Source organism: Ciconia boyciana, chromosome 7, assembly GCF_034638445.1.
Source record: "Ciconia boyciana chromosome 7, ASM3463844v1, whole genome shotgun sequence".
NCBI classification, from domain to species: Eukaryota; Metazoa; Chordata; class Aves; order Ciconiiformes; family Ciconiidae; genus Ciconia; species Ciconia boyciana.
The window spans coordinates 55768846-55792197 of NC_132940.1; the positions used below are offsets into that span (position 1 = coordinate 55768846).

General features: G+C 38.8%; 2 protein-coding genes and 1 long non-coding RNA gene across 4 annotated transcripts in view; 2 read left to right on the forward strand and 1 right to left on the reverse strand.

The window, feature by feature from the left end:
- Nucleotides 1-23352, forward strand: part of PSMD1 (proteasome 26S subunit, non-ATPase 1) — a 75953-nt gene that overhangs the window by 26152 nt on the left and 26449 nt on the right. The window lies entirely within an intron of this gene.
- On the forward strand, nucleotides 407-23339 carry LOC140654912 (uncharacterized). Its single transcript, XR_012043566.1, has 3 exons — nucleotides 407-736; nucleotides 1087-1196; nucleotides 22395-23339. It is a non-coding gene; the product is annotated as an uncharacterized lncRNA (long non-coding RNA).
- On the reverse strand, nucleotides 2559-14007 carry HTR2B (5-hydroxytryptamine receptor 2B). 2 transcript variants are annotated; one of them, XM_072868794.1, is made up of 3 exons: nucleotides 12950-14006; nucleotides 5771-5971; nucleotides 2559-3705 (listed from the first exon to the last, which is right to left on the reverse strand). In XM_072868794.1, the coding sequence occupies exons 1-3, from the start codon at nucleotides 13257-13259 to the stop codon at nucleotides 2825-2827; spliced, it is 1392 nt and encodes a 463-aa protein (XP_072724895.1). In that variant the 5' UTR covers nucleotides 13260-14006; the 3' UTR covers nucleotides 2559-2824. The 2 variants fall into 2 exon arrangements, with proteins under 2 accessions (XP_072724895.1, XP_072724896.1); XM_072868795.1 differs by lacking the exon at nucleotides 5771-5971 and having other exon boundaries at nucleotides 12950-14007.

Genomic DNA, 23352 nt, shown 5'->3' on the forward strand with positions numbered 1-23352 from the left:
GTCCTTTTATTTCATAGTTCTGTATCTTCTCTTCATCTTTCTTCTCCATCTGTCCTTACGCTTTCCAAGACTGTTACCTGAATTCTTAGCTTGTTCGCTTTGTCAGTGGACAAGCAATTTCTTTTTACAGTCAGTGTGTTAAATGGAATGTGCATGTTTTCTTGATGATGTGTTTCTGTCTATGGAGAAATTTCCTTTCTCTGTAGGAGGACTGTATTTTTGATTAGTCACTAGTCCTTTTGATTGAGGTTTATTGTTGCTGACTAAATTCAGTAACTGGAACATGTTGAGCTTCTATTTATGGTTACTAAAATTGAGAAATCTATATGCTGGCTTGACAAAATACATCTTTGCTGGGTGAGACTTTTTCAAGGATTGTTTCCTTTTGGTGGAGTCTAACCACTGATTACGAAGAGGCCTTGGAATTGTTCTCTGTGGGACACTTAGGGCAAATTACTCCTCGTGTCATTGCTTATTGCAGACTGATAGTTGTACAAGAACAGGGTCAGACTGAAGAGAACTCAGTTACCTCTTGTTCTTTCCAGATGCTGTGAGCCAGCTGTGATGTTCCTGCTGGAAAGGGAAAATTTAAGTTGTTGCTGAAAGTAGATGATTGCTGCCTGTTGTATGAGTGGTTTCTGTTTAATCAGCATGGATTTATTTAAGTAGCAAGATAACTTTTCAAAGATGACTGCTTCTTGCTCTCTGGCTGCTGGGAAATAACCCCTCAAGAACGGTGCTGTGCCTGTTTTGCCTCTTGGTGTTATCCCTCATGAAGGCTGGTTCCTGCATTGCAAATGATGCTTTTAATTTTTTGCTGTGATCACTCTGTGCATGGATGTGATTGCACTTTTACCTGGTTCCAGAGTGACTGCTTTAGGTTAAATGAGACACTAGTCTGTGATGTTTTCAGCTATGTACCCAGAAGTTCTGGGGTTTTTCGGGTTTGTTTTATTCCTACTCCCTCCCCCCTTGAGCTTCAGAGTAATCTAGGTCTTATTAAAGGCTTTTGATTTCTCAAATATTTTTAGATGTAGGCATCTTTCACAGCTATAGCAATCCATCAATTCTTGCTTTTAACTACAGGATCCTCTTAAATTTTGATTAGCGGAAGAGGAGTAACAGCAGTTAGAGCTTACTCTAACTTAAGTGGCTAGTGACTATCACCAAAAAGGGAAGGAAGGAGACAAATTACTGTAAGTACCACAGAAGTATTTTTAATACTTTCACCTGGAACTCTCTGGCAGTTGTTATGTTAGGCTCTGTTTTGAACTTGCATACGTTTTAAATTACATATATAAAAATGAATATTGGAAGGACATGTTATCTTTAGTACTTTCTGTTCTGCGGATGAAAAAACCTAAGCCTTCTGCTGTACATCATTCTAGTGTGTAACTAAAGAGTTCTGAAAACATTAAAAATTAAAGCAAAGCCCAAGCTGAAAATTTTACTGTAAATGGAAACTATTGAAAATTATGGTGAGCTGGCTGCTTCCTGTAAGAACTCCAGTACCTTGGGGAAATCAGATTTCCCTTCCCAAAGAGAGATGGTCTGGAACTGTCAGAAGCTCCTGATTTCCCAGATGATAGACTCTGGTAGCTTTTACGGATTGTGAGGAGCGATTCTTTCTATGAATTTTGTGCTCTGATGGAAGGCTTGAGCATGTTTGAGAGAGTGCAGGTTGTGATCTGTAATCTTATGCCATTAGTCCAATGAAATTATTTTCAGCTAAGCTAAACTGCAAATGTGTGCAGGTCTAGATAGTACTGTTGTCTCTGCTGTCTCTTAAACAGTTGCTCTTATTTTCAAGTGAAATAGCTATTCTATCTGTGATTTTTCTGCTTTGTGGGAACTATATTGGATGAGACAAGGCTTTCACTGAAGTTCTAGTGGTCATAAAAAAGGAATTTTGTTCATAAAAACTAAAGGGATGTTCCAGGCACTGCCTGTCCTGTTTTACTCATGATCATTGATGTGGTATTGTGCTATTTTGGTTAAATGCTCTCATTTTCTTAGTATGAAAAGAACAAAGGGCAATTTTCTGTGACAAATCTGACAATACCAGGCTTATGTGTATCTGAGAGTAATGGAGATGAAATTCAGGTGGGTAGGAGATTCTGCCCACCCTATAGTAAAACCACAAAGGGATAATTTCAGCACGTGGAATTTTTTTCTCACCTTGCTAAGAACCAGTTTTACCCCTGTGGAATGGGCACGTACACCTTCTGGTCTCTGGAGCAAGTGATTCTGCTTGTGATATACATACCCTCAGAGAACAAGAAAAGCTCGTACTTGGATACACAGTCTCAGCAGAGGAATGTGTCTGTAGGAGGCAATGCAGTGAGCTTGTGTGCTGTTTTGTTTACACAGAGTAAAGGTGGATTTAAATTAAAACCAGCAGGCTTGTATCCCCCTGCTAATTTCATCATAGAGCATCAACCTACAGAGTGTTCTGTCTTCTTGCCAGAGTGAATGTTAAAGTAGTGTTTGTACAGATGCTTTTCTCATAAAAAATGTACTTTGAAGGGACTGAAGATGATGAGAACTGAGGTCAGATACTCAAGCTGATTTACCTTTTATTTATTTCCCTCTTCCTGTAGGCTACAGTTCTGCATTAGTCATTTTTCATGGAATGAAGTTGTCGTTGCCACCGTGGGGTTGGGGTTAAAGTGGAGGAGACTTTGGAAGAGAGGAATTAATATAAATTTATAAGATATTGCTTGCATAAATAACAGAAAACAATAGTATTTATACCCTCTTATAGCACAGTTACCTAGAATAATACATACAGTAATACTATGATATGGACATGGCTGCCATTCCACTATACATAGCTGACTTGTTCTTCTGTTTTATCAACTTCATTCTCTGTGAGCAGCAATGTATCCAGCAGAATGGCCGATGATGCTTGGATGGGTGAGCTCTTCAGCCTCATTGGGCTCTGGTACATAATGGGGTTAATCCCGTTTCTCATCCCATGCATGACAAAGAGCTTGGAATTTTCTGCCACAGAGCTTTTGAAAGAGATCCTGCTGGAGCGCTTCCGAAGGGCCTTGATAGGCTTTGTGGTCCGATAGCTGCAAGTGATGTATCTGCTGAAAGCCTCCCTAAATGTTTTGTTGAAGAGTGTATAGACAAGAGGGTTCACTCCTGAGGATACATATCCTATCCAAACAAATATCTCCATAAGCTTTTGAAAAACCTCCTTGTTGCAGGAGTTGCACAGAACTGAACTTATGTTTGTTATGAAGAATGGGCACCACATCAACAAGAAAAGAAAAAATACAATCCCCAGAACTTTTGACGCCCTTTGTTCGTTGGTTATGGTTTGCATGGACTTCCTCCCAATCGTAGATGTTCTGCAGATAGGCATGTCATTGGATAAAGTCTTGTCCTTTCTGGAGCCATTTAGCATGGCCACCTTTTCTGGTGAGGAGGCAGGTGTTGTGTCACGCTGAAATACTGTGGACACTGTTGACCAAGTGAAACGCTGAGGTGGCTTGTTGATCAAGTAGGCCTTCTTGCGTAGCACTTGGATTGTCAGAAAATAAGTGACTATCATGATAGCGAGGGGAATGAAGAACGCAGCCACTGATCCATACAGAATGAAGTCATGAAAACGATCAGGCATCAGGACACATGTGATGTTTGTAGAGTTGCCATTTCCATCTTCAATGCCTCTGATAGGGATTGGAATAGCAATGCCTACAGGAGAAAAACCAAGTACTTAGCGTATGGTAATCGCTGGCAATCTCTTTTTTTGGGCCTGAAGCCTCAGGGTCTCTAAAGAAAGGTAGTTCCTGAGCTCTGGAGCAGGCACAGGATGACAGAGAACGTGAATTGTTGAGAGCATCATGTAGGTAATTGGGCAAATAGTACTTTGTGAGACTTGGCAAGCTCAGCTTGAGCAGGGTGCCCTTTCTAAGGAGATTGGGCCTAACCCTTAGTGATTGAGGAAGCAGTATAAAAGTTGCCAACTTCTCAAGTGTAAAACACATTAATTGCTTTGACTCTGGTTGTTAGAATTAGTATGGCTTTTCCTCCAGTGAAATATGTTTCCCTAATGCTATCTGCTTCCCCCCCACCCCGGGGTAACCTTTGCACTTTTTGAAGGGCAGTTCTGTAAATACATAAAACTTTTCTTTCTCTCTTATCTTAACCACATCAAGTGCCTGGACACAGCTGATTTTTTTCACCCTGCTTGACTCTTTCATATATACAAGTAGTTAAATAGGTGCCAGAATTATGCAGTGTGTGTTTGAGATGGATTTGTTGTTTAAAGTCTCTTGCATATTTAAGAGTGTTTAAATGAGGCTAGCTAGGTCTGTAATTCACCACTCGTTTAAAAAAAATGTTAGCAGTCTTGTCTTTTAAATGAATTTTTTATAACCACTAAATTATAGTCAGCACTTCATTTGCCAGCAGTCTGACATTACAACAAAAACAATAGGTTCCTTGCTGTCTGGTGAAGGTTATTTGTGCTATGTTTCCTGATACCACTTAATGAGATCTAGGGATTTACTGTATTCCTCTGCTACTCTGCTTACTGAAGTTGGTTGAAGGCAGCAAGAGCAAAATGCTTTACCCTTCAGGCACTTGATCCCTTTCTTAATAAGAGGCATACCTTCAGATACAGCAGACATTTAAAATGAGGATTGAACCAAATTAACCTTTGATTTGGAGAACCCTGGCTCAGCTGCAGAGTACTTTTTTGTTAAGTAAAAAATAAATGAAAAAGTACAGCACTGATTAATAACAATAAATCAGGCGTTAAAAGGTCAACTTGTAAATGTCTTGTCATGCTAACAGTTTCCTTTTTTGTGATAAAATAGAGATAGCATCTTTTCTCCTATCATCGCAGCTCTTCCAGATTTTTTTTCAAGTTGGGATTTTTGGGTTTAGGTATGTATGCCTCAGCCAAGGAGATGGATGTACCCATTCTCCTATGCATCATTGGCCTTAATAATCCAGAATAATTTTGTTCTTTCTCTTGCACACAGAGCATACAGCATTATGCCTGTGGCTGTCTGCAGCATGCATTAAGTTACTCGAATTAAATGTTTTCACTGCCTTAGCTCATTTAACAGATTTTTTTAAGGTGAGGTGCCACATGCACATCACAGAGGTGCTAATATCATAAAAGTTTATGCATTGGCATACTTTATATAAACTGTTCAGGGTTTGGGTTTTTGGGGGGTTTTTGTTGGTTTGTTTTTGTTTGTTTCGTTGTTTTTTTTCTTAGAAGTTAGCCTTTCTATATGCTATATTGCCAGTGCATCTCAGTCTTCAGTGTGAATGTTACCAGCCACTCATTTATCTTTCAATCTTTGATGTAAGTAATTAACCTTTTGTTACTTGCTTCATGGGACAATTGTAAGGCGCAGATTTTAGCAGCATCTACTCAAGGCTTAAAATTGTGTTTGGGACAGAATATACTACCACAGGAACATGAAATCTTGCTTTCCCAGAAGACATGCTATGCATGCAGATATTGTCTTCTGTTTTTTTGGACTTTTAGGAACATGAAGAAGAATGATGATAATCCCTACTCAATCCTTGCCCTTTCTGGTAAGCCTGATAAGGAGCGGTTCAGGCAGATTTTTATGATGTAGCTATTTATGATCCAAGAGGTGGATTTAGGCCAGCCTGGGTGTTAGGGTCTGCTAATCAATAGTACTTGGCCAAATTTTCCATTTTGTCCAGCTTTCATCTATTGTTTTGGACGTGAAAAGTTTCTGCATTCCTTTTCCAGTCTCTGAGTCTCACGTACCTATTGAAATGAGCCAAACCACGATGATTTTGATGATTGTTGTAGCCCATGAATTGTACTGACTAGCCTGGATTGGCTTTTTAATCGCAATATAGCGGTCTAGTGAGATGGCACAGAGGTGCATGATGGAAGCTGTGGAAAAGAGGACGTCAAGGAACAGCCAGATAGGACACAAGGCAGCTGGAAAAGGCCAGGCATTGTCTGAAAGAGAACAGAAAACTCATTAGAATCTAAGCTTTTTGAGAGTTTTCAGTATGTGGTTTTCCCTTGGCATCAGTACCTTTTGAGAAGTTCATAATACTACAGGAACTGAGCTTTGCCACTGCCTCAGCCAGATTCTGTCTTACGTTTTAGTTAGCTCCTAACTGGCATGGTTGCTTCCATCATATTGATCAGGCTGTTTGTGTATTACAAGCCTTTTCCTGTCTTTTTGTTCTTTTTAGATCATAAGCTTTTTGTGGCAAGGACTCTGGATAAAAAAGTTTTTTAAAAATGGGCCATGACTGTGCTTGGCCCTTGCACCCTGCTGTTAAATGATTATTTTCAGCTATGTCTACTTGATAGTCCTATGATTCAAGGTTGTATTAAATGGAGGGGATAACAGGTCATACCCAATCTATTAGTCAATCAGTGCAGAACCGTGGTTGAATCTTAGTGGTGACCTTGAAGAATCTAGTTCACACAGTTTTAAAATTAGTTTACTGTGTCACTTGACCAGATACAGTTGAGTACTAATGTGGCAAAGCAAAGCTCTTCTGTCTCAGTAATGATTTGATAAAAATTGAAGGGATTTCATGTGTGTCTTTCCCCTCCCGGCGGGCCCTCCCCCCCCCCGCCCCCCCAAGAGTGATGGCTTGGATTTTAAGTCTGGCATCCTGTAACTTCTTCCAGTAGTTATCTGTCTTAATATTAATCTTTATAGCAAACATAGGGTCTGTCAACTGCATTGTGTCCAACATAAAGGTTTTGTATTGTTCAGCTTTCCAAAAGGCTCATATTTTTTTGAGAGCTGGGTCTCCCCATCAATGTTTACAATACCAAAGCGAATGAACTTTAATGAAACTCTGATTATTTTTTTTCTTAACTGCTTTATTTTCACTCACAAGTAGTTTGTATTGCAATCCAGTGCTAGCAGTGTTCAATTTGAGGTGCACCTTAGTGTTGTGTGTCTGTAAGAATGTTCTCTAGTCCTAGGGAAAAATGTGTGAACACAGAAGTTTTTTCTATTTCTGATGGCAGAAGTTGATCTACTAAATATATTCTCCTTCCTTACAAAATTCAGCTGTACTCAATCAGTAGGCACATTAATAGTATTGCCAGAGAAATCAGTTCTTTGCTGAATGACAATTAAGGAAAAAAAAAAGACATTTCTAACAAATCACATTGGTTTTAATCTCCTTGATCTGAATAAATAGATCTGCGTGCTGAGAATGTCAAATGAGCTGGACTATTGTAATGCCCAGTCTTATCAGTGTGGTAATGTTGCAGTAGTTTGAGATTAAAACATTTTTTCATAATGTGACTGGTAGATGGAAATTATAATGGTGCTGCCTTGACTTGAATTATAAACTCCAGAGGATGGAAAATTTTATAAAGTCAGACGTAGCACATACTTGTCCGCACTCTTACCTATGGTGTGAAACCTTGCCCGTTGAACAAGGAAAGCGGATGGATGGAGCCCTGAACCCAACCTCACCCATCCCCAAAGCAGTGGACTCCAGGTGAGGATGACGTAGGCAGTGAGGCAGAAGGGAAAGAGGCGGTCTACTTTCAAATCATTAACCAGTAAATTTTAGTATCTAGCTGCATATTTCCTAAAATAGATATTATGGTTGAAATTATGCTTCAAAAAATTATTCTGTCAGGCAGGTATGAGAAAGTTGTAATTAGTATATTATGAAACGCTTACTCATATTTAGTTTTTCTATCTACATTTTCAGCTGGCAGTAAGGTATGGTGCCTTTCTGAAGGAAAAAAAAAAAGGAAAACGAAAATGTCTTGTGGCTCATGTAACCAGCTGAAAAAAAAAAAGAAAAAAAACCAAAACAACAAAAAAAAAACAGTTAAAAGAAATAATTGATTTGATGGGCTTTAAATGTTTTTGCTTGCTCCAGAAAAATAAGACAACCACTTTTGACTCTGTGATGAAGGATTAGTTCAGATAAAACGTGAACAATGGAAAATGTATTCTACATCTTGAAGGATGGCAGATAATACAGCTGGATTTCAAGTGAGCAAGCAGCTAATACTTCTGTTGGAGAGTACTTACAAGCCGCTCCGTGGATTATAACTGCTTTGCTTTCTGCAGAATTGCAGTGTGATAAATTCTTTCCTTTTGTAGTTAATTTACTCTTTGCAGAAGAAAACCCTTAAATATTTTGCAACAAAAAGCTCTTTTCCTTCTTTTAAATATAGATGTATTTAAACAGCTGTCTGATGCAAAGCAACCTTGCATGTTTTTGAGTTGTAAGAGCTTTTGTTAGTTAAGTGCAACTGAACAGAGAAAGCTTTGTCTTCTCTTTATTTTCGTTTTGTTTTGAACTGGGTGCAGAAGGCAGTAAGTTGTCACATTCATGATTATAGCATTATGTACTATTATATTTGTGTGTATGATATGATGTTTTTATCCAAACAAAATCAGAGTAGACTTTAAATGCAGAGGCTGATAAGAATTGAAGAATGTGCTTATTATTTACACAAAACAAATATTGTGAAACTGATACTTCAAAGTCCAGAAGAGTCATGTAGTTGTCTAGGATTCATACTGTGGTATATTTTGCTTTTACTTATTTTGATTTGTTGGTTACACCTGTGTTAGAAGCTCTATGCCTAGTGTTTGAGGGACTGCTCTGGGCTGAGATTTTGTGCTTTCCTGGAGGTGGTGGTGTGTATCAATGTTGGCCTATTCTGTTAGTTTAGGAGTAGGGAAAAGATGGAATATTAATTTCCCCTCAGGACTCCAGAAGGCATCTCTGACCCTAGAACATGACAGTGACCTGCTTGTTTGTTGTCCTGCTTTATAGTTCAGACTGAAGGTAAAATTAGTATGTCCTGCCAAGCGGTGATACGAAACCATTAGCAGGTCATGCTTAGTTTGGATTGTTACAAGTTCTGATTCTCCTAGTATAGATCCACACTGTTGGAGCAAACCAGAGCATTTACTGGGCTGACTGAGATTCTCCACCTCCTTTTTCTTTTGGAGTTGAAATGCTGATTCAAACAAGCTAATGGATTGGGTTTTTAAATTTTTTTTTAAAATGCCTAGGTTACCTGACAAACTTGCCTGCCTGAAAACTTGTCTGGTTTCTCCAACTGTCAGGTGGTATAAGATAAAAAGATATTCCTCCTTCCTACAAGCCCTGCCTCGGATCTTCCCAGCACTGCAGCGAGCAGTGCTGCTGTTGCAGGTTACTTTCCTTATTTTGAGTCAATACAAGATAAAATACGTCTTTTAAGATTTGTCTTGCACCTTAAGAGAAGTAAGATGAGCTTTTACCACAACTGTCTACCCTTGATTAATCTTTATTTAAGAAAAGCTTTATTTATAGGAAATACCTTGGAAACATGTAATCCTTAAAACAAGGTACAGTATAGAAGAGCTACTTTTGCCATAAGCCAAAAGGTTTTTTGAAAGCTTGGGAGAAAGTACTGCTTGTGTACATATATAAGCATGATTAAGAGAGATCTTTAAATAGACTTGGAAACAGTTTATTCTTCTGCTATAAGGGCTGCTGAAATGTGTTGCCTGTAAAGGATTTTGTTACAGGCTGCTGAAATGTGTTGCCTGTAAGGGATTTTGTTGCTGTTAGATAATTATGCTTTTACTGAGATGGAAATTGGGTATTTTTAATCACTAGCTGACTTAAGCCTAGGCTTCAGTCTTCAAATTGGTGTGTGTGTGTCTGTAGCCTGCATGTGTGGTGTTCACCCTTGTGTCAGTATTCAGCTTTGTGGACTGCATAGGCCTGGCGTTTCCAGGCTGCTGTCTTGCTGTTTCACCCCCGTGGTTGCCTGCCTTTATTTCTCTGCTACAACAGTAGTTGTTCACTGTCACATAGTTTTTTGAATTTAGTTAAAGTAATTTTTTTTATTAGAGTTGCTTTGTGAGGAATAAACCTTTGTTGTCTTATCTTTAGATTTGAGATTTTGGAAAGTAGCCCTCAGTTAAAGCAGTTTTCTCTGGTAGTTTGCGCAAGCAAGAAGGGAAGGTTTGCTGTGGTTCGTCATCAGTAATGAGGGAAGATTAAGATGGCGATTGCTTGTGACAGATTTTAAAAATAATGGTTTGCAGCCTAGGATGATCAGCATTACCTTCTGATTTTTAAGTGGATGAGTATCAGGAATAGAGAATATATTTTAAAAGATGGTACATGCACTGTCTCCAAGTAACCCATTGCCCACCAAGCTGGGGATAACAGACTTCTTCCTGATGCAGGCTTTGCAAATGAGAGGATCTCTCAAGTTTATTTGCTAATTTCGCTATCCGATGAATAGCAACATTTTTGCTTTCCTTCAAAAGTTCTCAGTGTTAGAAATTTGGATAACTCTTTTGAAAGCTAGATTTCAGAGAATGCAATTATTCCTAACACACCCTCCTTTTTTTTTGGAGAAATTAGAAGAATTTAGCAAGCAATAAAAGCAATGAACTGTTTGTATATTCTGACACTCGCACTCCTAAATTAAAATTGCAATGTGTATTTGTACCAGAGTACATCTTGGTCACTCTGCTGTTTGTGGTATTATACCTGTGAGCGAGTTACAGATTTATTTATTTTATAAAAGGGGCAGCTCTTTATTACTGAGACAGTCTATTTCTGAAGATTTTTCTGTAAGCGTACTGTCAGGGCATGGAGCCAATATCTGTAGTAGGTTTTGAATTTGAACACTCTGTGACACATTAGTTTTTACAGTCAGGATCATTTAATGTGACTGCACTTTAGTTCACACCTTTTCCTTCAAATATTCACCTCATAATTAGAGATCAGTCCCAAATCGGAAGCATAATATTTGTATTCTGTATCTAGAAGCTGCACCCAGCTATTTCATTATTATGGAAACATTCCTGTGTGGAAGTGCCAGGAGCCTGGATTTAATTGGCTCTCTGGCTATCAATGATTACTCTATGTTCAAGTAGCTATCTGGCTAATGTAGCTTCAAGATTTAGACTTGTTATGTATTTAAATGTCTGTTCTAGCTTTGTTCCAGTAACTCCTCATGTTTTTCTCATGCTTTGAACTTCTATAAACACCTCAGCATCTTCTCCCAGTCGGTGAAGAGGCAAAGCAGTTTTTCTGGTTGGCTGCCAAAGAGAGATTTGTATGCAAGAAATTTCAGTTTTAACCACTGCTATGTGAAAGGCTGGTCACAGTCTTACTTAGTTAATTATAACTAATTTTGCTACTTTCTTGTAAGCTTCCTGCAACATGAAAGATGCTTTTGTTTGACTTTTAAATTAAGATTCCTAGCGTGTTTTAAACTGTTGTAACCAAGGTTAGCACTGGATTAATTGAGAGATTAAGGAGCAATAGTCTCTTTATAAAGTTAAAAAGAAAAGATTTATTAGTTTGGCAAAAGGAAAATAATAAAAAAAAAAAATCCAAAACAAAAAAACTCCATCACCACCATAAAACAACTCCACAAAATCCAGAGCTTGCCTTCCCTTTGTATTGATTGCTAGTCCAATACTAGTACTTTCTATGGTTAGTAGTTTTAGTTTTATTATTAATGAGGCCTTTGGCAGGAACAAAGCAGTTACAGTATCTGTATGTATGTACATACCTATTTCTTGCCTCTACACACACATGTGAACATACATGACATACCAAGGTTTTTCCTAAGTGGCTGTGTTTTTTTCAAGTTAGAAATCACAGTCCTGGTCATGTATGTTCATTTGTCTTTTTAGAAACTGTTGCTTGAAAAAAGACTATTTTATGATCCCAGCACTGAATTCTGACCTCCAGTTCATACTTCTGTTTAGGGAGAAGCAGTCTGTAACATACAGAAATTCAGTCTCACAGCATTTAGTGAATAAACACATTTGTTAATAAAGGGATACCAGTTTTCTGCAGCAAACAAAAGCTACTGATGGCCTTTCTGAAATAAAGTTTATGAATGTGTTTGCTTGTTGCTCAGGTAACTCTTGGAGATCTAGCATAGGAAAAATGAACTCCTGCAGCCTTTCATTATCTAGGGCCCAGTGGTATCTATACCTTAAAGATAATTGTGTAAATCCCTAAGTTTATTGAAAAACCTGTCTCGTTGATTTTTTTTCCCATTTGTATGATATGAAAATAGACTATTTAAAATGTATTCTTAAAGAAACTTCAGGGGTAAAAGAGACTTTCCCATGGAGCTGCCTCTGATTGTCAAAAGCAATATCTGAATTAAGCTGGACATGAGAGAATATGAAAAAGTCAAGCTTGTTCTGTAATGACTAACCAGAAAGAAAATGTTATACCCAATATATGCTCATGTAAAAAAACACCTATTTTGTTCCATATGAACCAGACTAAATGATAAATCTGAGTCTCAAACATTAGGTACACAGATTGAGGCTTCCTTGGCTTGACAGATCAGTTAATTCTTTGGGACGCTTTACGAACCTGCCACTTTCCCCAGGGTGGGAGAAAATCAATTTCTCTGAAACCAGTACTGGTAAAGTTTTTGACACCGATGGTGCCAGGGACCATCTCTGACTGCTCGTGGAGCTTGGAGTCAATACTAAGGTAAAATCAGGTGCCTGACTCCTAGAAAGTTCAAAACCTGTTCAGTGTACTGAACAGATACCTAGTCTTCATTTCATGTTTCTTAAGAGAAGACTGCCTGTGATTAGTGTAATATCCAATAGAACAGATACCAACATTGTGCTGATGTTGTTAAAAATAATATTACACTGTACAAAATATAATTTCCCGTGTCCAGCTCCAATTTAGTATCAGTTCTAAGTCTCAGGTGATTTTTGAATGGTTTGTTTCAAAGGAAGGAATATTCACAGTGGGTATACTTCCCCTAAAGACAGTAAGCAATATTAAGATGAGAGGGAGAGAAGATTTAGCAGCCCTCATCCAAGTGATTTTTAAAATTGTAATGGTGGAAAGCAAACAGTTTTTCTGTTTAAATTAGACCTTCCCAAATTGTACCCCATATACTAGCCTGACAAAACAAACGTGCTGTACTTACCAAATAATACTATGAGAAGGGCAATCGGCATCACAAACAGACCCACAAGCAAATCTGCCACTGCCAAGGACGTCAAAAAGTAGTTGGTAGCATATTGCAACTTTTTCTCCAGAGACACTGCCAGTATGACAAGTATGTTCCCCCCAATGGTGGGGATTATCACCAGGAGGATCAGTAAAGCTGCCCAACGCACTTTGTTTCCTTGTTCATCGCTTGGGTAGTCCTGCTTGGGTTCTCCTGTTACTGAGAGAGGTGACAAAGATCCATTGCCAACTCCAGACCCGTTCAAGAAATGTAAAGGATAGGACATTTTTGTGTCCAGCAGAATGTATTCAGGAGCTGTATTTTGCACAGGAATTGTGTATGGCGTAAGAGTTCACTGTTCCTCTCTGGTCCAGGATGGTCCTGAAGAAAGGCCAGCATGGTCAGTATGGTAAACTGGTCATCTGCTATTTTGAGATACTGTAACCGTGTCTGAGCTGGTATCCAATTTTTTTTATCCTGTGCCTTGCTGGATGCAATTAAGTCTTAAAAATGAAAGTCCTGTCTTGTGTCCATCTCTGGTTGGTAGGGTTCAGTGGTCTGGTCTCCCCTTTATAGCGAGGTTCAGATTTCAGAAGATTATAGGAGACAATTCAATAGCTGTGAAAAGTAAGCAATGCATTAGCTTCCTTTTTTTTTTTCTTTCTACAGCAGTAAAAAGTGATAGATGAATTTGGATGCCAAATGGTTCCCTTTAGATACAGTGTACGTAGATTTGCTCTCTGTAAGTACAAACTGATGCAAAGGCAGATGCTTGCGTTGTGTGTATGCAACTCCTCCTCTCCCAAGTGTCTAGTCTCCAGCAGCGTGTGCGTAGGCAGACGGCAGTTCCCATATTTCCCCTTATTAAGAATCCTATTTCTCCACAGAGGGTGACCCCAAAAATATCTTCAGAAGTGATGTATGAGGTTTCCGTTTTAATGTCTACAGTTCCTAATTTATCAGGTGAGGGTCAGGAAGCTGTAGACGATAAAACACTGGTGACAGTCTCAAGGGGACTGTAAAGATTTATGGAACTGAGACATCTAAATTTACCCATTACTGGGGGGGGGGGGGGGGAGTGAGTAAACCACTTGTTTTTGTAATCTGAGCAGGGCTTTTATTAAGCACAGCCTTTTCTCTCCCTCCCTCTCTGTCTGTCTCTCTCTCAACTCTGCTGAAGACTTAACGCTTACATTTCCCCCTTCAAGCAGAGAGTGAAACAGCTGTCACGGTGTTAAGCTGAACAAATGCTCAGTTACTGAGAAGATTTGATGTGTTGCAATTTTCAGGTGAAGAAAGCCTTACCTCTTTCTCTTGCATTTTAGTAGAGTTCGCTTTGCATCCAGGAAGATCCTTTGTAATTTTCTTTTTCATCACATGGTGGATTTTAAGATAAGATTTTTTCACTGCTTTCTGGAAAACAAGTTGTTCATTGGTTTTGATTTTTATAATTTTTCTAAAGCTTGTCTCTTTGTGTGCTTTTGTTTAGCACTTATGTTTCTTCTAACACCAAGATTAAGAATTTCTGTTTTGGGAAAACTGTATTTCTTATCCAGGTGTTTTCTCCAACTCTTGAATGGAGGAGAAGAATTTGCCACATTTAAAAAAAGATAGAAATAAGGTTGTGTTCTTTTTTTGCTGTCCTTTCTCTTCCATTCTTTTGATGATTTTACTTAAGTGATTAGCAGAGTCTATGTGCAGTTTTCTCTTTGTTCATTAGCAAAGCTCACAGTCTGCTGCAGCCCTGGTTTGTTGATTGACTCGTTCCAGTGTATCCAGCTTCAGTGCTTGAAAGGCAGGGAAGTAAATGAGTGGGGGTTTGGCTGGAAAAGAGCCAGAGAGGGTTAATTGATTCAGTGCTCCAGTACTATGATGTATGCTCCTTGTAGCTGTATCAGGATGTGCAGATCCTGTAAATGACCCTTCACGCTACGATATCGTAGGTATATGCACGGTAGTGTGTGCGCACTCGCTCTCTGGACAGAGGCAGAGTTAACCCTAAAAAGTTCTGCTGCCCTGTAAACACTCCAATTTTTTTACACTAATTTTATAAAAGTATTGTCTAGCACGCTATTTTAAGTGTGTGCACTGTTACTTTAAGTCTTTCTTCATGCAGCTGCTTTTTGTTACCATGAGTGTTCTCTTGTTACCTTCCAGCTTTGTCAGATATGTGTATGGTCTCTAATGTCATCTTATAGTTCTGCATTAAAATGGAAATAGAGTTCACTTCCAAGGACATTAGCTGGACAAGTGTGTAATAGAGTCCTTGCGTTTAAGGCCAGACATGGTCTGACCCCCTGTATGTCACCAGCCGTTACATTCCATGAATTGCTAGTGCTCACCAGGCTTGAGCTGGGAATCAATTTATATTTGTTTAAAAAAAAAAAAAAAGGCATTCATATTTTTAGGATACAGCTACTTTGGGGCCAAAGAGAAAGTTGCTGACAGAAATTTAATAGAAATACTTGACTTAAAGTGTGTTCAGATTATACAACAGAATTTCCAGCAAAGTAGTTTTCACTTGTTCCTTATTTTTCCTGTTTAAAGGAAACCTTCGGTAAGATTCCATGCTGTATTCATTTGCAACTGACTTCTGGTATCTTTATTCTTCATAAAAGTATATATTAGGAAATAAAGATTAATCCAGCTATGGTAATTCTGTTTCCTTATCTGACCACCTCCCCATTGTCACCCTTGACAGTACTGAGAGAGTAGAGCACATGAAAACATACAAAAAGCGGAAATCAAGACAGGATAATACTGTGTTGGGCTAATAAGCATTTGGATTCACTTTTACTTAAGCTCAACTATGTCTAATCAACTTCTGTTTTATTTTATAAATCTTGAAGGCTCTCCTGGCGTTAATCTAACTGTACTTGAAGTGTTTACCAAAATTTCCATTGGATTAAACACAGCCAGTGTTCACTCTTTCTGATTGTACAGATGAAACTTGTTTTCCTTCATCATTGACACTTGAGCTATTTTTTTCCTTGTTGAAAGGCGGCTGGAATCATTACTGCTTTCTGGAGATGGAGCTATTGGCAGTATGTCTGCATCATAAATGGAAAAAAAATATGTTCTGGAGTAAAACCACCAAAGCATAGTAAAAGATAGATGAATCCTTCAACTTCAGTGGTCTACTTGTGGGTGCATGCCACGTGCAGATCTTCATGTCACATCTCTGAATTTAAATATCAGAATTAAAACTTCTGGGGAAAAAAAAAATAGACAATGCATCTGTCAGAACCATCTGCTAATCATCAACATCAGTTACTGGTGCAAGCCTGTGTTGGAGCTGAAGCATTATCTTGGAAGGGGTTTATTTTTTTTTGCTTTTCACATTTTCTCTTTCACAGTGCAGTAGATGCTATCCCTCAATCACTTCAGTGTGGGGGAAGTATCAGAGTTATAGAAGTGTAATTTTGTCAACTTGAGTTCTGTATTACCTCTTTATAAATTTTCTTCACAGATCTTACCATCTGAGAAGCATCACTGTTGGCTACTGCAGTAAAGAGTTGTTTTGGTCAAAGTGAAAATCAAGTGTTCCCACTTCTCTGGAATGCCTCAGTGGATGTTGTAATGTCATTTATATGACAAAATCTTCTCTTCAGCCACTAGAATGGTTAAATTAAATAAATTGGGAGCGGGGAGGCACCTTGATGAAGCACCAGCTGAAGGCTGTACTGTTGCCTGCAGATTGCTCTGATGAAAGCTGTATGAACATGTTCATATCTAATTGAAAAGGAAATTTTTTTTTTTAAATACAGATGAAAACAGAGTTTTCTTAGGAACTTGCAGAGGAAGATGATATGAGTTTAGTTGCATGTAGGCTTGCGTAGCATCTTGGTGCATTGTTTCATTTCAGATGGTTAGAAAACTTATCTGCCTCTTGTGATGTTTTTTTAACTTTCCCAGGTTTGAGTCATTTCTGAGAAACACATCCTCCTGTATATCTATTACAGATCTGCAGCAGGTTCTTCACTGCGTGCTTCCGGCCAGGCTTTTTGTGCAGGCCTCTGTCCTGCCCCCACGTCCAGCTCTTCTCCTGTGTTAATGATGATAAACCTTAAATCTTGCTAGACCCCACTCCTGGTCCACCATAACCAGAATATTTGAACCGTGCATAGATATTATTTTTTTCCCCACCCCTTACTGTTATTTCTGTTTTCAAACTGCCGATACTATTTTATTTGAATGGAGCCACGTCTACATTAGACGTGAGCTGACACCGATGACAGTGTTGTTCAGTCAGTGCATGTCCCTCAAGTTCACCTGCTGTGCCTGTTGGCAGCACTCAGCCTCACCCTCCTGACAGTGGGAGGCCTCCTAGAAGTTCTCATTCTTTAGCAAGTCTTGCTTATGCAATCAGGAGGCATTTCAGAGAAGAACATTGTGGAGAAGGAGGCTGTGTTGCACACGAGGTAGTTGCAGGAAATTCCTGGCATGGGAATAGCTCAGATCCTTTTTGTCAAGAGAGAAAGAGATGGGGTTTACATCCATGTTTAGTCTACACTGAAATGTCAGTTTGTTGCATTTTTCTCTGCAGGTTTTCCGTCTTCTGTTTTCCCCCCCTCGCCTACACACACGCCCTTCAGAAATGACTGCAAATTGTGCAATTAGATATCTGCATTCCTCCTTTATTAACTCATTCATGGATGAAATGAAACTTCCGTTAAGCTTTTCTTTTTTTTTTATCTGCCACTGCACTACCAAAGCAACTTGTGGAAATAGTTCTGTATCAAATGATTAATTCATGTCCAATCGTTTAGAAAGTCATAAATATTTAGAATCTTTTGAAATATTACTGGGGAGAGTTAATAAGGAATTCAAAATATATATTTGACATTGTTCTTTAATTCTCTGACATTTCATTTTTCAATGAGTTGTAAAGTCCTTAAATATTTAGACTAAAAAATAAGTGTATGTTAGTGATGCTTCAGACGCTTCCATTTTTAGTCTCAATCACAAGACCAGTGTGATGGTTTATTTTCAGTATTCTGTTTGTTTATTTATTGATACTACCTTATATGCATATACAGGTTTCATGTTTAAATATTGCTGAAATATAAAGAGAAATGGCGGTAGTCCTCTAACCTTCAAGATGTGCAATTTACAGAATTGGAGATAAACTGCGCAAAGGTATTTGGATGCGATTCTAACTGGGCTGTGATCTAAGAAACTAAGTGGAATATGCTTCAGGATATGGCAATCTGAGTTTTTAATTTGTCTTGTGTTGTTGTTGCATGCATCTTGGAAAAAAAGGTTAAAGTGGATTGTTAAACAGAGTTGATGTACCTAACAGCATTCCTCAACTTTCAGTAGCCCAATAAGGCTCTTGTAGGCAAAGCCTACTAAGAATTACAGTATCTGCAGATGTTGCAGTTGTAATTACCTTCAGAAAAAAAAAACCAGTGTAGGTTCCTTACAGGTTCCTAATAATGCTGCTGTGAGAAATGTTCCGTGGTGAAAAGGAAATACAATTTCAGGGTTCTCTGCAAACTGTGGAGAACCTTCCATGGTCAACATCATGGATTGAAAGGAAAACTGACCACCTTCCATGTCCAGCTGATCTGTTCTGGTGGTTTTGTCATATTAGTCTGTGTTAGTAACAATCAACAGCCTGGTTTTTATTTTGTGAATTTTTGCACTGGCAGCTTAAGAAAAACTTTCTTTCCTCTCTCTTCGGAAGTAATGAAGAATCCAAAACTTTCTTTGGTTTCTCAGAAATTCTAGGGTGCTTACAAGCTAAGTATCAGCTTTTTATATATGTTATATAATATTTATATGTCTATAAACGTCACTTAAATTTAATTATATCCAGGAGATGAACATCCCCAGGGGTGAGATGAAAGTTGAGGCTAAGGTCATTGGGCAGGAGTTAGGCAGCTCCATTGTGTTTTCTCTGGTTCTGGTTTTGGTGAAGATTCAAAATCCTTAGCCACATAGGGTGTTTGTTTCTCGTGGAAGTTTTGAGTGCAACCAGCTGATGAGTAAAACGAATAAAATGCTAGCTATTATATTTTGCTGAGAATCTCTCATTACTGTCTTGGTGCATCTTTATGTTTCTTTATGGTTTTGTTAATGACTTCTGAGACAAACCAAACTGGATCTTGGAGGAAGTCCTTCATCTGCAGCCTGTATATCACAACAGTAGAATTGATCCTGGTGTAGGGTGGAAACAAAGCTGTAGCTGACTACTCTGTTGAAGTTCTATAGAAGAAACTTTTAGGCTTTTTTGGCTTCTTGATTCATTTAGTTTCCTGGTAACAGAGAGAACAAAGTTGAAGCTAGTTGTGATGTTTGGTTTTTGTATATGGGTCTGGGTTCACTGACATCTGTGTTTTGATGCCTTATGTAGGAGCAGTTGAGCAATTTTCAGATGAAAATGAAGGAAATAATCAGGCCATTCTTTTGTCATTGTTTTGCTGTTGTAGTAAAATGTAATTGCAAAAGCAAACTGCTTGAGCAAAACCAGTGTTAGGAAAAAAGGAAGGAACCAGTGCATTAAAGATAATTTAGTTTAAAAATAGACATTGCCCGTCTTTCTAAGATATACAGCCCAGTTTAGAGACACATCTTAGGCTTTAATGTAGGAATTTTTAGATGAAATTACTGGACTCTGTTATGGGAAGGTCAGACTAGAGGACTGTGGTATGTTGCTTCTGACCTCAAAATACATTAAATATACTCCAGATTTAGAATTTTTACTATGACTTTTAAGAAGGGGGGGAAATTGTGTCTGGAGATGAAACTTTTGCCCACTAAATCTCCAGATATTATCCTGGTATTTCATGTGATGTTATCTTCTATGTTTAACTTGCAGTAATGACAGATGTCCGTATTAGGACTGACTAAGAGTAGCCTGTTGTTGAGTGTGACTTGTGATAAACCATTTATCTTTTTTTAATACTGCTTTTAAGTTTTCTCACACTTTGTTACTTCTCTCCCTCTCCCACCAGAGGGTTCTACTCAATAACCACATTGATTCAGCCGTCAGCACAACAGAGTGGTGGAGGTCTCCAGCAGGGAGCCAGAGGGGTGGACTTTGTTTGGGAACCTGCGCAGGGCTTGGTACCAGTGAAGTGGAAACTTCCTCCATCAGCAGCAGGACTGCCCCTCCATTGTGCTGAATGTCAAGTCAGCAGCTCGTGTGGCTGTGCTCTAAATGAAGGGTGAAAGCCTCAGGCCAGGGGGAGGAGAACGTGGTCATATTTTAAACATATTCCCCAACTGGATTGCCAGTTGGAAGTAATGCCATGGGAGCACGATTGCAGCCTGTAATTGCTTATGAGGGCTTTTTTCTTTTGATCACTTGGCAGAATTGTTTTGCGTTTTACGAATTTTCAGTGTGATTTTGGGTTTATATGGGCTAACCTTTGGCAACAGCTTGTAGGACTTTGTAAAGCGTCTCAGCCATAAAGCAAGCAAGCAAATGTTATTGCTTAAGCATCGATGCCAACAGTGCTCTTGTGTACTGAAGTCCTGTTATTCTGATAAACATTTTTACAAGGCTCTTTAGCTTCCTCAACCCACTTATGGTTCTGCCTTCTAGTTCTCTGTTATGTGGGAAGACACTTTTTGAAGATTGTGGGTGTGAGAAGACTGCATTACTGGGGAAAGTGGTGGGACCCCTTAAGTAGCTTTAACTCCCAAAGTGGATTTACAGAAGGCCCCCTGTCAAAATGTTTGGATCATTTTATGGATAGATTTGAGATAAAAGCATTTAAAATAATGGCCACAAATAATGTAAATCTGGCTAAGAATTCCAGAATCAATTAGTGTACATTAATCCTGATTTTATAATAAGAATTGTGTTGGAACTTCTGAGCCTTCAGACACAAAGATGTGTCCAAGTTAATGAGTCTATAAAATCCAGCTTTCTGAACAGGAATTTAATGATTAATGTTTCAAAGTGCATAATCACATCTTTGCCAGAAGATGTTTTTCTCTTCTTTGGCTCACAATCTGCCTGTTCAACATTTGCTGAAGTAAAGCAAACACAAAGGTGTTAAGAGTCTTTGTGCAAGAGCTGAAGTCTTCTGTGCAGCTGAATGCTTGGGCTCATTTATTATAGGATTTGTGATTCCTGGTCTCCACATCAGCTCATTTTTAAAACAACATTGTCAGCATCCAAGCTGTTATTTGAGCAAGAGACTGACAGGTAGTTTTAAATGTGTCTTTTAGTTTATAGTCTTCACTTCTACTGCTTGCTTGCAGGACAGAATCGTTCCATTTCCCAGCTCTTCACACTTTCTTAACATTTGTCATCACGGCTGCATCTTGGAGGCAGCAGAGTTTCCAGCAACTTTGTGTTCATTCCTCTCTTCTTGTGTGTATTTTTTTTTTGCTGCTGTTTGTTTTTTTTGTTAAGGTGGTGGTGGCAGCTGGGATTCTTTCCCCATGCAGATATTTTAGGAAAACTCATAAAGCAGCAGACTGTTGGAAGCAGGGGTAAGGTAGGAGATCTGGGTACTTGCTGCCATTACTGCTGGGGGGTTGAGTAGCCTCTGAAACCTGGGTGCCTTCGGGTCCTTCAGCAATTCTGGAGGAGGACTGGAGCCTGTGTGGTGGTGCTGCCTGTCTGCGATCAGCTGGAGCAGGAGAGAGGAGTGTAAAGAGGACTGTAGGTCTAGTTATCAGAGGAGACTATGGGAAAGTGTTGAAATGGGAAGAGATAATAGTTACAGTAGAAATTAACTGATTTTGTGTGTAGAGTTTAACTGAAGTATGAGTGTGTGGTTATATGAGCATGTCTTTGGTCCCCAGTCACAGTGAAAGAAGAGAATGAACCAGCTTATTGCTTAAGGCTTTTTTAACTTCTGTTTTCTATGATTCAGGTATTCATTTAAGTAAAACCAGTGGTGGAGCATACTCTATAATGATTTTTCCACCTCTTGAGTTGTTGAGTGCTTTGTTAGACAATGATCCAACGTGATGCTATATTTCCTGTGTACAACAGGTACTGCCGCCACCCTCCAATCTCCATCTTTCAGTATAGCAAATGTAAGAATGGAAGCTAAAACTAAGGTCTTCTTGGTTCTTCCTTTGTATGTTTCAGACTGAAATCAGTTTATAGTCAAAGTAAATGGCTTGCAAGACTGCTTTTAGGATTGTGAATGTGACAATTAAAAAGCTAGCCTGGGCTGCAAGACACAGTGAGATGGAGTGGATAACGAGATGATGTGCACTTTGAAAACAGACATAATTAAATCACTTGCAATTTATAGTTTCCCATCTTTCTTTTTCATGAGCATGTACTTGCCAACCATATTCCTGCATTGCTCTTGTGTTTGTGATGTCATGAGATTGGGTAAAATTAACAGATTAGCTGTGATGAATGTGCTTGCGATGAGTTCAGAATGGAGACTTGTCTGATGCAGAGATGCCTATTTTACAAACAATTTTGCCTTTGCTGCGTTAGAAATGCTGAAATTGGCAGTGTATGATGTTATGAAGTGGTTTGTGTGGCATCAAAATTAAGAGTGATGAATATGACTACAAAGACAGGAGGGAAATGAATATATCCACACCTGCAAGTGAGTTCTGCCCTACTTCAGAAATACTCAATGTTCACAAGACTGTTTGCATTAGCAACATCACAAGACTGTTTGCATTAGCAACATGTGCTTCTTGCTGTAGGAAATTAAGGGTTTCTTTCATCTCCCCCAGCACTGGGCTAGAAGTTCTGTTGCTGTAATGACCAACAGGACACTGGTTCCCAGGGGCGAGGCATGGAGCATACACTACCTTTTCAGATCTCTTAAAAGGCAGCAAAATCACAGCCTGATGTTGTAAGAAGGCAACTGTAGACATTGCTGATACACTGGTTGGAAGTGTGTGTTGTATCAGCATTTCCTCACATGCTTTGATTTACAGCAGTAGGTGGGGGTGAGGAGGAGTCAGCAGAAGTGATTGCAAAAGGGAGTTTGGGACCCACCAACCTTGAAGGCTGATTGAATACTAGAATTGGGTTTTGTGTCTGCTCATGGGGGATTTAGTACTGTGTCTGTCATGGAGACTAAACCTCTGCAAGTGGAAAGTCTGTCACAGCAGCATGATTTCTAGAGATAAAGACCTCAGTCTCAATAGATATGTCATTCTGCTGGGTAATCTTTTAAAGGAAGAAAATGTGCACTGAAAAGGAAGACTTTAGTAGTGGGAACTGTGCATGGTATCTGCAGTGATAGGGAAGTTTATTCATTTGTGCACTTCCCTGTTCTCCTCTTAGTCCATTTGTTCCACCCCTCTGGTTACATTTTGAGAGATGCAAAACATACAGTGTGGAAGGACAATTTTAAATTTTCCAGTATGAACACAGTGAAGTCTCCATATTTTGAAGAACAATAATAATAAACAACATTCTTTTTTTGCCTTTCTTT

Bases quoted from the DNA above. Each gene is read 5' to 3' on its own strand.
- HTR2B (XM_072868794.1), bottom strand. From the start codon at position 13,259: ATGTCCTATCCTTTACATTTCTTGAACGGGTCTGGAGTTGGCAATGGA. The intron at 5,972-12,949 runs GTAAGTACAGCA...GTTCTCTTTCAG, and splicing joins CCTTCTCATAGTATTATTTG to ACAATGCCTGGCCTTTTCCA. The intron at 3,706-5,770 runs GTACGTGAGACT...TTTCTCCTGTAG, and splicing joins GGTTTGGCTCATTTCAATAG to GCATTGCTATTCCAATCCCT.